At 35.7% G+C, this 14,842-nt stretch overlaps 1 protein-coding gene across 4 annotated transcripts in view; it reads right to left on the reverse strand.

The window, feature by feature from the left end:
* Nucleotides 1-5,739: 5,739 nt before the first annotated feature.
* LOC136038614 (cadherin-87A-like) overlaps nt 5,740-14,842 on the reverse strand; it is a 73,640-nt gene continuing 64,537 nt past the window's right edge. For 3 of the 4 annotated variants that reach the window (XM_065721837.1, XM_065721835.1, XM_065721834.1), the window contains exons 8-10: nt 11,718-11,832; nt 9,320-9,523; nt 5,740-6,313 (exon numbers count right to left, since the gene is read on the reverse strand). In XM_065721837.1, coding sequence (XP_065577909.1) covers nt 6,215-6,313; nt 9,320-9,523; nt 11,718-11,832 — 418 coding nt within the window. In that variant the 3' untranslated portion in view covers nt 5,740-6,214. The remainder of the gene's footprint in view (nt 6,314-9,319; nt 9,524-11,717; nt 11,833-14,842) is intronic. The other variant, XM_065721836.1, reaches the window with a different exon arrangement.

Genomic DNA, 14,842 nt, shown 5'->3' on the forward strand with positions numbered 1-14,842 from the left:
GGGGATGGTTTCCCTCCAAACACATTCGATTATTAAAAAGGGCATTACAAGTGCTGATTTCCAATACAGTAAGCCCCCTCCAAAGTGTATACAACCATCCTTTCCGTAAAAACCTTATATGCCCCAAAAGTTTAACTTACAACCCTTATCCTGAAAGCTGTTGGGGGGATTATGATTTTCAAATTGTTAATTGCTGGACCTTTCAACTAAGCTGAACGTAATTACTATCTCAAAATATGGATGTAAATGGGAAAATAATGGGCGTTTGAGGGGATGGTAGCCCTCCAATCACTTTCAATTATTAAGAAAAGGCACTAGAGATTCTGATTTCCAAACCGATGAGCTCCCTCTAAAGTTTATACGACCTCCCTTTCCATCAAAACCTTATATGCCCTCGGGGCGTAACTTAGAATCCTTGCCCTTAGGGCTGCGGGAAGTTGTAAGTTTCAAAGACATAATTCCTGGATTTTTCAACTATGCTGAACAAAATGGCTATCTCAAAATTTTGACTGGGTGTATTTGGGGAATTGATGGGCATTGGGGGAGGGGGGCTGGTCGTCCTCCAATCACTTAACTATTAAAAGATCATTTTAATTTAATATGCTACACATGGAAATGCACATATGGTTTTCTAACGGCATGAGTTTTTTAATGACGAGATAAATCAAAAGTAAAACATTCTTCATAAAAACAAATTGGAGGTTTTTCTTCAGTATGATCTCGTTGATAAAGATATAGGGCAATTATTTTCTGAGCATTTTCCTTCATAAATCACAATAGAAAGGTTTTTTGCCCGTACGAGTTTCTTGATGGTTTTAAACCAATCTTTGAAGTAAAATATTTCTTACACATATCACATTTGAAAGGTTTTTCTCAAGTATGAGTTTTTTGATAAGATAAACTGGAACTTGAATTAAAATATTTCTCACATGCATAACATTTGAAGGATTTTTCTCCAGTATGAGTTTGTCTATAAGTATATAGAGGGAACTTTTGGCTGAGTGTTTTGTTACATATATCGCATTGGAAAGGTTTTTCTCCAGCATGAGTTCTTTGATTAGCAGACAGGTATTTGATTGGCTGAATGTTTTTCCATAGGTATCACGCTTAAAAGTTTTTTCACTAGTATGAATACTTCTACGAGCAGATAGAGGTGATATACCACATATATCACATTGGAAAGGATTTTCTCCAGTATGAGATATTCGGTGATCAGATAGGGTGGATTTCTGGCTGAAAAATCCAATGCTTTACAGCAATAGGAAGGATTACGATGCTTCAATGGACTGAATCATTTCCTGACATAACTACTGTCCGTCATGAATTCGGAGTTGGTACCGAGAAAACGTACGCTGGTGACATTTTCTACTGAGACACGGTTATTCTTCAGCTCCTGAGTCAGCAGGGCTTCTGCTTCAAAGGAGTTTAGCATCAAAATATTCCAAATGGCGATTCTCAGGCAGCCGTGTTCAATTAAGTCATTGGTCACAGCTAGGTTCAAACACAGCCAAGGGTTGATACCATAAAGGGGCTACTGCCGCGTGTAATAGCCCCTTTATCGAGGAAGCCAATTGCCGTGTGCTTAGCTCGGATTGGTCATTTCCCAACCAGCGGGACATGAAGACCTGACTAGAGCAACCAGTACAATGCCCAAGTCAGAACTTTCCTATCAAACAGCGACAGCTCCGCCGTATTGCAAAACAGTGAATACAACTTCATGATAATAGAATAAGAAGACAAAAGTTGAAAATAATAATTTTTTCAACTTGTATCCTAAATGGACTACAAAGTATAAAATATTTTCTCCTCTGAGAATCTATTGATGCAAATTAACAAGAAGGGAGGGGGGGGTGGTTACTATCTTACTATCTTTTTATTTATGAATTTGTTACTTAGATCTATCTAATATGAATGTTATGCAAACCCCAATCAGTTTTGTACCCCTCGTTTTTCACTTGCTGAATTTTATTGTTCAGAGGATATCGGAAACCTGGATGATTTTTGTTGAAGTTTGAGAAATGTCATCTGTTGAATATATGAACCATTAAGAAGCCAATTTGACCAAATCCTCAGAACATATAGGATGGGGTTCACCCCCTCGACAATACTTTGCTCTTTGTACTTAAGTTCGAATTTTGTTTAATTGGAAGCCGTTTAATTAGAATAAATAGCTCTTTTGAAATTACCAAAAAATACTTTAGCGTAAAGAGCGAGGTATTGTGGAGGGGACAAACCCCCTCATATACCTAATAATTTCTGTTAGTTTCAAGTTTTAATGTTGCTTCTTACTTTCAGTTGAAAAATTTTTTTTTATTTAATTTTCTTATTGTTGTTTTAAATAATGCCGGAAAATCCAGCGCCCCCTTCATGGAAATTCTCTTCCCCCATGATAAATTCCTCCATGGAAAGATCCTCTCACGTAAACCCCGATCCCTCCCCTACAACCGGAAAAAATACCCCCTGAATACGTCATTATACTTCGTAATAACCAATACTTTATGTAAACAATGGGCAAACTTCATAACCTGCAGCCCTTCCCCGGGGACTTTGGGGGATTAAGTCGTCCTCAAAGACATATTTCTTTGGTTTTCGACTATGCTGAACAAAATGGCTAACTCGGAATTTCGATACAGTGACTTAGGGGAAAAATAAGCGTGGGAGGGGGCCTAGTTGCCTTCCATTTTTTTTGTCACTTAAAAAGGCCACTAGAGCTTTTAATTTCAGTTAGAATAAGCCATCTCGTGAAATTCTAGAACCAATGGGTTGATACGATCACCCCTGAAAAAAAACGAAAAAAAAACAAAAAACACGTATCCGTGACTATTTCTTCTGGCAAAATACAAAATTCCACATTCTCTTAGCATTAGGCATTAAGAAATTCCTTTAAAAAGATATTCTTTTATTAGTAATTCGTTTAGCATTTAGCATTAAATAAGAGAATTGTCCTGTAAAAATTTTGTTTTACTAACAACTATTCGTGGAAACATGATTGGATGGTATGTATCAAAATAAGTATAAACATCCTGAGCTGCACAATTTTATGGATAAATATGCAACCTCTATACAAAAACATAGCTATATTTTGTGACTGGCTGGTATTAAGAAAGTGATAAATTTTGAAGTAATATTCTTGTTGCATTCTGTTTCCTTGGGTTAACTCAAGTGGTGTGAATTTCCACTTTTTCACCATTTCGTTAGTGAATGTTAAAACAAAATGCTATTCTGCTAATTCAATCTGTAAATATTGAAAAAGAAATACTGAGAAATTCAAACTGAGAATTCAAAGAGCCATCTATTCCGGCTGGATAAAAAACATAAACACATAATCATTTGCCTTCTTTTATAAACAATTTTTCAAAAATCTAGTTATCTTAAAAGATTACTCCGACTTCCGAAGGAGTATTTTGATTCTTATACTTAGTTTCAAGTGTATGCTTATGCTGAACTTTATAAAGTTCGGGTATTCTAAAGACTTTGACCTTTATTTTAATGTTTTAGGATGAACAGAGGAGGCGATATGTCATATAACGTAAAGCTTCAATTAGATAGAAACAGGCGGTAAAGTGGTCACCATTTGCTCACCGAAATCAAAAAGTTAAACTAATAATATCTTTGTACTTCTAATAGCGCACACCACGCGCTTCTTTTTAGTTATATTTTGTGCATAATCTGGTCCCGGGAACTTTTAATGAGTTTTATCGTCCCAGAAGTTCTGTTCATGGGCATAATACAAGAAGATGTGATAACTTGGTTGTGGATATTGAAAGTGGTGTGACATCCGCTTTTACATTGAAGTATCTTGGCCCTTCCGAACAGAAATCGCTTCCAGTGAGTGTTAGGGTGGCTGAGCACCTCCCACAGTTAAAAAAAAACAAGTTGAAGGACTATTTATTGAAGAATTAGTTTTTCAGCTTTTTTTTGGGGGGGGGTGAGTGAGTTATAGGTCTGGAGGGAAGAGCGGGTTAAATGGGTTGGGATGGATGGAGTTGTATTTTGATGGTGGTTTTTACCCTGGGGGTGTTCAAGAGAAGGTGATTGTCTTTTCTTTCTTTTATTATTATTATTTTAATTAGTCCAGGGTGCCTCTAGAAATATTTATGTAGTTTTTATTATTATTATTATTATTACTAATTTAGGATGCCTTTAGGAATGTTTATATAGTAAATCGCACACGTTTGTAAAACTTAAATAGTTCCCTAGCACAGTGATTTATATCTGTAATAGTTTATATTATTGTTTATTTTGCTAATAAAAGTCAAAATCAAGTCAAAAAAGTCAAAGTCATACATTTACTTACTATTATACGAATCCCCTAAAAAACAGCAATGTTCTAAGAACCATCCCACTTTGCCAAAAAAAAAAAAAAAACAACAAATGTTATGACAGTCAAAAAAGTAAAGATATCAATTTATTCGCGTCTGTGCCATAGAAAGACTCGAAAACAAATTTTTAACAGTAAAAGTAGTTTAAATATTAATTTTTTCCGCCTCGTTGTGACAGCACAATTCTGAAATATCCTTTCGATAGCCTAAAGAAGTTAGGGTTTTAAATTTACCCTGCTTGTTGTTACGAAACGAAGATTTTTGCCTTCCAGAAGGCTTTTGTGGTAATATGGACAAGTTCCCTTGATAAATCTAAAATTTAATTAAATACTTTTAGGCAGTATGCGTCATCAGTAAAATCTGATAAGAAATCCCACGAAGTGACAGAAACTTTGTTTCAAACTTGTTTTTAAAAAGAAACAGTATTAACAATTAAAAACTTAAAAGAATGATTAAGACTAACAAGCTCCGTTAGGTGGCATACAAAAACGAAGCGCTAGTCAAAAACAAAACTAGTCAATAGAAAAGAAACTGAAGCACAAACTGAATGACAACATGTCACTGGTGAAGGGACATGGCCCGACCCTCTACCCCTTTTTTGTAAAAATTAATATTACCATAGAATCTATAACTGAGCTCAAGGAAACAACTCCTCAGTTTAAATACGAACTTCGAACCAAAACTAATAGATTGGCAACATAACCTGATTCTTATGGGCAACTATAGGAGTTGGTATGGGGTCATTGCTCTCTCCCTATGTCCGAAAAATATAGAAAGAAAAGGAGAGCACCGTGAAATAACGTCCTTGGGAGAGAAATACCACAAGGAAGAAGAGATGTAGGAAAAAATCACATCATTTTTAAAAGACGAGTTTTAACAAAATGAGGTGTCTTAATACGCATTTACTGTTTCCATATTTATTATTGTCATATGAATGTTTCTTTGTATGTTTCTCTTATTCTTACCTCAATTCTCGACCAAACTAGTCAAGCAAATATAAATCGCTGTGAACATATTTATTGAAATCCTTCATAAATCATGTGCTAATTTTCATGAACATATAAACTATTGCCATCCCGGATGTGAGATGCTTTCCGATTTCAGGAGAGCCAAAAATAAAAGGCTTCGGCCCTGATTTTCGATCCAACGGGGTCTAAGGTAATAAGCACATTCCTTGTAAAAATATGAGTACACAGAGCCCCATCCTCTCCCAAAAATGGTCGAAAAACATTTAAAAAATAATGGCTAAAAAAGAAAAAAAAATCATTTTTATCGTTTTTTCAACCTCCCAAGAAAAAATCAGCTTATCCTGCGATGACTTGCATGACCTGCAACATTTTTAGGTATTTGAAAAACATGTGCTATACTATGGTGTTTTGAATGGTGGCTAACGCAAAAAAGTGCCAAAATAAAAATATTGACATGTCTAAGTTATAATAAATAAAGTTATCACAAAATCAGATAAGCACTCATTAATATAAATCAAGTAGTAAACACACAACACGGATACAAAATCCGACCATACCTCCCACTTTTTTTTCCTAGAAACATTGCACATTTTATACAGGCATGTAAGCAGAATTTGAATTGGGAAAGGGGGATGAGGGAGACTTTCGAAAACCGTAAAATCCAGTAACATCACGGGAAATAGTCAGAACAAAAGATGGCGTGGGGGGTCAGGCCAAGAGGCAGTGGCATCCGAGCTCTGTTTAATTATAAGGGGATGCGGTGAGCATCAATAGATTACTTATTTAAGTTAAACCTGGTTTTTATTTAAAAACCAAAAAGGTCAAATGGGGTAACACTTCTCCCTCCACCCATGCCATGAGAAACCCAAATCCTTCGGTACATGCCTGTTTCCAGTAATGGCCAGGAATTAACTCCAAGAATTTTCATAGTAAATCAGAGACCAACTGGGGCTCTCCAGACTTGTTCAATGTCAAAGTTGAACCAAAGAAAACATTTGGAGTATCGGGCTCGTCTATGCTTGTCTGCAAATAAAATCAATTTGTTATTACAGCAAATAGAGGACACACACTTAAAGTAGGCTTAGCCTGAGTTACATACAGATATACAGGCTAGCGCTACAAAATGCGATAATTAGCACATAGAAGAGTCGAAAGTCAAACAATTTATTTATATATAGAAGCCTGCCGCGTGCCACGCTTGGGCCCGGTGGCGAAGTCGCCAGGACCCAGCACTGTCTGCCGTTAGAACACAAGGGACAATGAGAATCCATATATAAAAGCCTGCCGCGTGCCATGCTGGGGCCCGGTGGCGAAGCCGCTGGGACCCAGCTAGTTAGATATATTAATTTTCATAGTTGTTCAAGCCAGGGGACTCTAAGTTTCCTATGTAGAGTTTTCGACCATGTCGATTATAATGGTTTACTTTTTGTTTCGATCTTATGTCATTTTAGGCGTTTCAGGCTATTTTTCAAAATTCCCATACATTTATTTTCGAAATAAAATTTCACTGTTAAGATTTATCAAGATAATAGTAACTACAACCAGCTACCACTGGTAGTAGATACACTGGTAATAGTTACCACTATAAGCAAAAATGGCAACTATTTCTTAATTCTCTTTTTAAACGCGATTTTTAATTTTGGTTACTATGGACCGTAGTGAGTCCTTTACTGGTTTGCAGCAACCGGAAGAAAATTTACAACCGGAAGAAGATATAGGGTTATCTAGTTAAATTTCAAAAAGAGAAGACAAATCTGAAAAGGAATTATCAGACTTTTTTCAGTTCCATTGTCTTGTGAAAAATTAGTTGCATCTCATTTTTTATCGTCCTTTAGATGGAAGAATTACATAATCATTCAGAGATGCTAGACGGTGGTGAGGCACAACAAAAGGTAAATTGAAGTTTCTTAAAAGCTGTTGGACTAGACATTAATAATGCTCAAAAAATCGAATATTATTTGACAATTTCAATCCTCTGTAAGTTTGCCTTTATCAATTGTGTGCTTTTTAGCATCACGTATAGATATATAACAACACAATGTCTTGAGAATACCTTTCTAAAGATATAAGCCAAGCGTTTGAAGGAAACTAACAAAATATCGCTGTGATCTTGACAGTCCAAAGTCAAAGCACATAAGATGCAACATGAACATTAAAGCTGAAACATCATAAGCATCTTTCTATAGCTCCAATTTCTACTGTCGATTTGGTTTTAGCTAACGGAAACTTAAATAATCACAGTAAACCAATTAAAGCGACATAAAACTAATAAAAATCATAACATCGTAAAAGTCCAAAACTATTCGACAAAACGAAGAAATATGGTAGGAAATTTAAAAATTGAACGTTGAAGCAACAATTTAAAACAGCGATGATATAAGCTAAACACAGGATTTCTAGGGATGAAGAAGGACAGATTGCGACAAGATCTCCCTTTTTGGCCAACCAACTAGGGGCAAACGAAAAATGTCGTCTCCAAACGGTGTATGAGAAGGTCCTAAGCAAGGACATCATTGATATTAGAACTTTTCGAACGGGTGTAAAGAGTGAGGCTTTGAATCGATTAACGAGGAAGAAGAGCATGTGCAACTGTGTTGGCCTCAGGCGGCTTTCGGCTGCAGTGAGTGGTTGGTAGTAGTAGTAATATAAACTAAGCTATGTTTGCCTGTTGGATTAGGGCTATTTAACATTTGTTCCTTATTCTTTGTACCCATGACCACATGGGGCTTGCGTGCTCAATAAAATTACCTTTAAGATTCTAGCGAAGAAGATTAGGAAATTGAGAGGAGATACGATCTTTATCTTTTAAGACTTCTATAGGAATAATTATTTTTTGCCTAAATAAGCTTCATGCTACAATCGCGCAAAGCCTATCGTGTTTTGATTTTCGATATTTTATCAATTTTTATTAGAATATTTGTAATTTATGTACTTAATTTATTGTTATTGTACTGTATCAATTTTATTGATACATTACAACAAAGGACAGAATTTTTAGTTCAGGCGTTGGACTGAATAAAATGATTAAATCCTAACATTTCGGTCTAGAATCTGGATGTCTTCCCGAAAAGTGACGGAGAATGAAAAAAATAGGATAAACAAATATAAACGCACAAGAAAACAACAGAAATAAAGAAAAACTCTAGACTGAATTTTAGTTCTGAAAAATTATAAAAATAATGTCATTTCATCTGTAAATAGATATATCTATGCTTCATCCGTCCATACGTCATTCCTAGGGTAGAAATAAGGTAGATAGTCATAGAACTATGAGATGAAAGATTGGATTGGTTTTAGGTTGACTTCTGACGGACAATGTCCACTGGACTTCTATGCAAAATCTGGGACTGAATATTTAATTGAACAGACTGAACTGTTCAATACATAGAACAGACAATGTTATGTTTAACAATTAGTAAGAGATGCTATTTCTTTCTTGCCTTAAACAAGTCTCTCGTTAGGTTTACAAGCTGTTGATACATCTAAGATCCCCTATGAATTTTACCAAATTTGCTTTGAAAGTTCTCTGTGGTGTTGGCAAAATTAGACTGTCAACAGACGCTGAGATCGCAAAATAATTTTGGTGGTATTGAAAACCCTTAAAAGAACTCGAAACTTCCAGTAGCAATTACTCAAATCTCATATTTGAACTAAATGCACTTATACTTTGGATGATCAACTTGTCCTACTCAAATTCAATTTTTAAATCGACATGGCACTAACCACCCATATCATTTTTTACCAAAGACTTTTGCATAAAAGGAAAGTTTTCTGCATCTAGTTAATAGTAAAACTTTAGGATTTAGTATTTATTATTTAATAATAATAATAATACTATTCAATAATAATTATTTATTTTATAATAATGCATTTTTTTGGATATGACAAAAAGGGATATTTATGAAATAATTGGGATGTTTATGAGTCATTACCGTGACTAAATTTGACATGTTACTGAAGATTTTTAATATGACAGAGGTTGTGCTAAAATCAAATTTGAATGCCACTAATGGGATATGAAAAACTTACCGCCAATTTTGCAGGCTTGACACCGGGAATTCTAGGACCAGGAGGACTTCTATTAGGGTTAAAATCCAAGTTAGTATATTCACTAGATTCACCAGGCTCATCTCCAAGCATTAGTGTTCCGTAAGAATCAGCTCCTCGCATTTTATTTCTAATATATCGAACAGGTTTTTGTATAGTTGCATAGGTGTTATACAGCGGTGCCACCTGAGTTAGAAGCAATGAGTTAGCGGTTAGCAACATTTTAGCCTAAAAATTTAAATAGGTTAAAAATGTTATGATCTGGCAGTATAAGCCTCAAAGAAGAAGAATACTGGTCCAAGCTCTTTCACGGCAGTATAGGCAAGTGGTCTCTGCAATATATGCAAGCCGATTAATGTTTGTTCATACTTAAGGCAATAAAATACGGGGGGGGGGGGGGGTCGGAATTCTTTTAGCCCTCTAGAGCCCCGAGGGTTATGGAGATTTTCAGCGCATAATATTGAATTATATTCCCCATGTCCATCCATCCTAAGCATTATAACACAAAAAATATCAAATTTTGTTGTTCTAAAGCCAAAAAATGGGAAAGATACACTCAAAAGAACATAACAGTGCTTTTAGATCAAATAATGGTACAGTTACTGAACGATTGATTGCAAGGTTGAGATTTTCAGCTTCATCATTAAGCTTTAAAAAGGTTTCAGGAAAGCAAAAGCTGTCATCCAAATGATCTGGCAATAAAAGATATACAACTAAATTCTGTAAGTTTCCAGTTTAACAGCTAAGTTTCCAGTCTAAAAAGCAGATGGTTTAGACTCAATATCAACGCCAATAAAATCAAAGGCATGGCAACTAGCGGCTCACCTTTGAATCGATAGTTAGCGATGAACATCAAATGTAAAGACAACGAGGTGGAACAAGTGGCCCATTTCAAATATCTTGGCAGCACCATCGAGAGACGGGATCCACAGTTATAGAAGTCATCGCCCAAATTGGACAGGCTAGCAGCATCTTCAAAAGGCTCAGAAAAGTTTGAAGGTCGAGTACTTTTTCTCTCCGGCTTAAGCTCCGCCTGTTCAACAGCAACGTCCTGCCCATCCTCCTCTATGCATCTGGAACATGGCATCTCAACCAAGAACAAGATAGGAGAATTCAGTCTTTTGAAAACATGTACTTACGCAGACTTCTAGGCATCCACTGGACCCAGAAGGTAATGAACGAGCACATTAGAAACATCATAGGTCAGCCGTCCCTCATCAAGGCCATACGAAGGCGTAGATGGAGATACCTCGGAAACGTGCTGCGCATGGATGATTCCAGAATCCCCAAATCTACATTTTCTGGTTACCTGAAGGCACCCGTCCCAGACAAAGACCAAAAATACACTCCGTCGTATATACAACAACAACAACAGCCTGCGAAACCTTCACGCCTCAATACAGCTGGAGTGGGAAGATATCGTCGCAGCCGGAAGTTTCAGAGACGACTCTAGACTCTTCTTGGACACCCTGGGCGCCTCTGGAGGCACAGGAAGGTCTAAGGTTCCAGAATACCCGCACTGAAATGATTCTTGGATCTACCCACAGGGGCAGAAGAAATTCTCCTTTCCCTTCATTCTCCCATGCAAGCATCAAACAATCCAAATAGGCTAAAAGATAAAGTAAAAGTAGTCCTCCGGTTAACTAAGGTCCAAGTAACAAAGCAAGCTTTGTAATTTCTAATCCAGTAGTTGAGTAGAATCCTTACAATGGATTATACCAGTGCTGGTTCCTTGGCACCTCTCCAAGGCCATTTTAAGACAATAGACTTACTTGACTCAGAATATTAGAGTACTTTGGGTGACCAGTTATTTTAACCTTGAGTTCCTGTAAACCACGACTGGAGTCGATGCAAACAAAGCATTATTAAAGTCAGATTACAAGCTAAGCGGATGGTTCGGAATTGAGTATGATATGAGGCACGAGTTTGTCCTTTAATGTTCTGATGGATTTGTTCTGTTTTGAACCCTAAAGCCATGTAAGAATTTATTGTGAAGGCGACAAATCGGACTTATAGAGCTGTAATAAGCGGACAATCTCAGATTACCTGGCAACAATAAAAGGAGCCTAATCGTGTTTTTCATTAACATGAAACAGAAGTTAGGGGGAAGATCCAAGAGATTAAATTTTGTATGCCCTATTTCTCAGTTTCTCCGGGTGAAGTAAGTTTTTCTTACCCCTCCTGAAAGGAATTTCTCCTTTTGAAATTCTTATGCTCCCAACTTCAATAAGTATAGAGTAATTGTACAGCTTCTCGGAGAAAATTTGTGCTGTTTTTGGTCCATACTAAGTAAAATAGCGGCAAAATAAAAAGTTAATACCAAAAACACAAAAACAGAAGTCGAATCAGGTTATTCAAAGCATAGAATAAACACACTTACCATGTAATGTTGGGAAGAGGACCTTCCATTTGTAAAAGATGGCGTTCTGGGACTGGGGGAGTCACCCTCTGTGATCTTCATTGTTAACTCTTGCTCTTCGTATGGTTTTGTTGGCCTAGGACACAAATTCAATTTAAAAAGAAGATCTACACATACATTTTCAAAATAGGAAACTTAAATTCTTTTTTTGAAATTTATCATTCCACTACAGAAGAAATTTAGGCTCCCACAGTATAAGACTCGTAGTATGTAAATGAAATTGCATATAAACAAATTTTCAATAAGTTTTGTAAACTTTTTTGCGACCCTCAATCGCCCCAGACAAAAATCCTGCATACTTCCCCGGCCACCGAAAAAGAACTTCCTCTTTCCTAAGATTTGGATTCATTTTGTTGCACAGAACTAATTTGCGACTTGGATCGTAGTAAGACTTTTTCTCTTATTTTAACGCCCATTATTGATGAAGAGTTTATCAGAGAGCTTTCTTTTTGATCTTTTCTTTCAGGATTTATTTCAGCATCAGACCAGGAGTAATTTCCCAAACCAGAATTTACTTGCTATTACATCGAATCAGGACTTAGCCAAGTCTTACAATGAGTCATGACACTGGCTTATTTTTGTACCCGGTTAGTCTGGTGGAGCCAAGGTGTGAAAATCTATCATTTGGACGCAGCTCGTTTCCTCATCGAGTCAGTCCACAGCTTGAACTTTTGACACCTATTCAGGTCTGGAGTTAAATCGTCTTTTTACCATATTTCCATGGGCTAGTTTTTTAATCTCCTTTTATTAGGGTTCAAACCTGGTGCAATGTTAATAGCTTTTTCAGGGATATTCATCAGAGGTTTATCAGGGATAATGCCCCTGAAGCAGAGTTTATCAAAGATCCTTTTTTTCGGCTAACATTTGCAAGTTGGAACACTCGTCTAATTGATAATTTTGCATTTTCATCAGGGACATAAAAAGGATTTCTTTTCAAAGGAAAAGGGGGGATGAAAAAACCTTTCAGGGAACTTTTCCGATAGAATAAATAAATTATCCAATAATATTTCAATTTCGGCTGAGGGTCCGATTGCGCCTTAGCTTTCCCAATTACTACTATACGGATTTTTTCACTAGTTTAATCAGTTTTAAAACTGATAAATTTTATACAAGCAATATTTTAATGCAGAGACAACATACACAGCTTTAAAAGCACTTCCTGATAGCACGTGGTCATTTATACATACATTATCATATAATATTTCAATTTAAGTTGAGGGTCTGATTGCGCCTTAGCTTTCCCCATTACTACTACACAGATTTTTCCATTAGTTTTATGAGTTTTAAAACTGAATAAAAAATTAATATACGCAATATTTTAAGGCAGACAACACACACAGCTTTGAAAGCACTTCCTGATAGCACATGGTCATTTTCAAGCGAAATATATTTTAATATATAGATTAAACTCTACAAACATGAAGCGGAAATAAGCAAAATACCAAGTTGTAGCTTAATATAGTAAGCAGTTTGAAACGAAAATAGTTATAGATGGGAGCCAAATGTGAATTTCTATGATAAGGACAATCATAATGAATTATAGTAGAAATAGCACGATGGAATAACACGAACCAAGTTATGTTTATAGTTGGAGTAAAATTATGGAATTCCAGGTTAAGAAAGTAAATAGCGACAAAGACCACACTGCCTTTCCATCACCAAAACCAAAAACAAGAAGAAACCAAAGGAAATTTCTCAAGACGGTGGCAAACCAATCAGAATGAATATTTCGGCCCTGTGTCCAAGAGCCGTCCTCAGCAATACAAAAATATATAAGAAGAAACAACTCACAAGAGGATAAAATCAATAAAACTAAAATGAAAAGTTTTTTCAAAACAGTCCCAGCATCCTTATCTCAGCGAACTTCAACCATGACTGATAAATATATTGTGATGAAACGAGGCAATTCATTGAAATGAATGAGAATGATTTAAAAACATGTTTTTAATGCCAGCCTAGCTTTTTTCGCTGCTGATTCCATAGGTATATTTGTGACAGGTTCTGTGTTAATATCTATTGATTTTTTATAATATTTCGTAAGGTCATTTTTAATTGAATTTATGTATAGAGCATTTAGTGAATATTCTCCTAAATCCCTATTTAAGGAAATATTATTATTAATCTTAAGTCTGATTTCAATTGCTTTTCGAACTACTTGCTTTATGCCTAGATCATTGCTCATAATGGCAGATTCTTCAAAAAGTATTTTGTGGCTAGGATTTTCAAAAACATGGGTGCTTAAAGCAGAATCAAAAGAAACAGAAGTAATATTAGAATTCAGAGCTTTGGTGATATCATCCTTATGCTGTTGTAGGCGTTTCTCGAAATTCTGGTGGGTTCTCCCTACATAGAATTTACCACAGTCACATGGTATTTGAGAGACACCTTTTCGGCAAGTAACTGGAGTTTTATCTTTAACAGAATTTAGGAGATTTATGATTTTCAAATTATTGATAAATACAACATACAGATTATTTTGTGTGCAGACTTTTCTAAGATTTCTAGTGATTTTTGGGATATATGGGAGGTAAATTATTATAACTAAAGCAGATAAAAGCAATTCTTTGGGTGTCATGGATACGACAGATTACGACACAAAAATTTATGCACATCTAAATGACAAAACTGCATATAAAACTATAACCCACGATCATACTGATCAGTTTGCTAAGAAAATTATAAAAGAATTATAAGATCTAAAACAAAATGGTAAAATTACTCTACAATTATATAATAAATTTTTCCCCCGGGGCAGCTTTTGTCCAAAATTTTATGGTCTACCAAAATAACATAAGCAAGGCATTCCTTTAGGACCAATTGTAGCTCGTACGAAAGCCCCCGCCTCCAACATTGGAAAATGGTTATGTACAGCCTTCAAACCTTTGCTTTTTTCTCAAAAATCTTATATATGTAATTTAGCAGATTTAGATGAAAAACTCAAAAAGGCAAATATTTCAGAAAATACAATTGTCAGTAGCTTTGACATTGTGTCTATGTATACAAATATTAATGTAGCAGAATTCGAAAAATTATTAGAAAATAAAATAAATGAAAATTATGACTTAATAGAAGTTTCAGCAATAGGA

This window comes from Artemia franciscana, chromosome 18 (assembly GCF_032884065.1).
Source record: "Artemia franciscana chromosome 18, ASM3288406v1, whole genome shotgun sequence".
NCBI lineage: Eukaryota > Metazoa > Arthropoda > Branchiopoda > Anostraca > Artemiidae > Artemia > Artemia franciscana.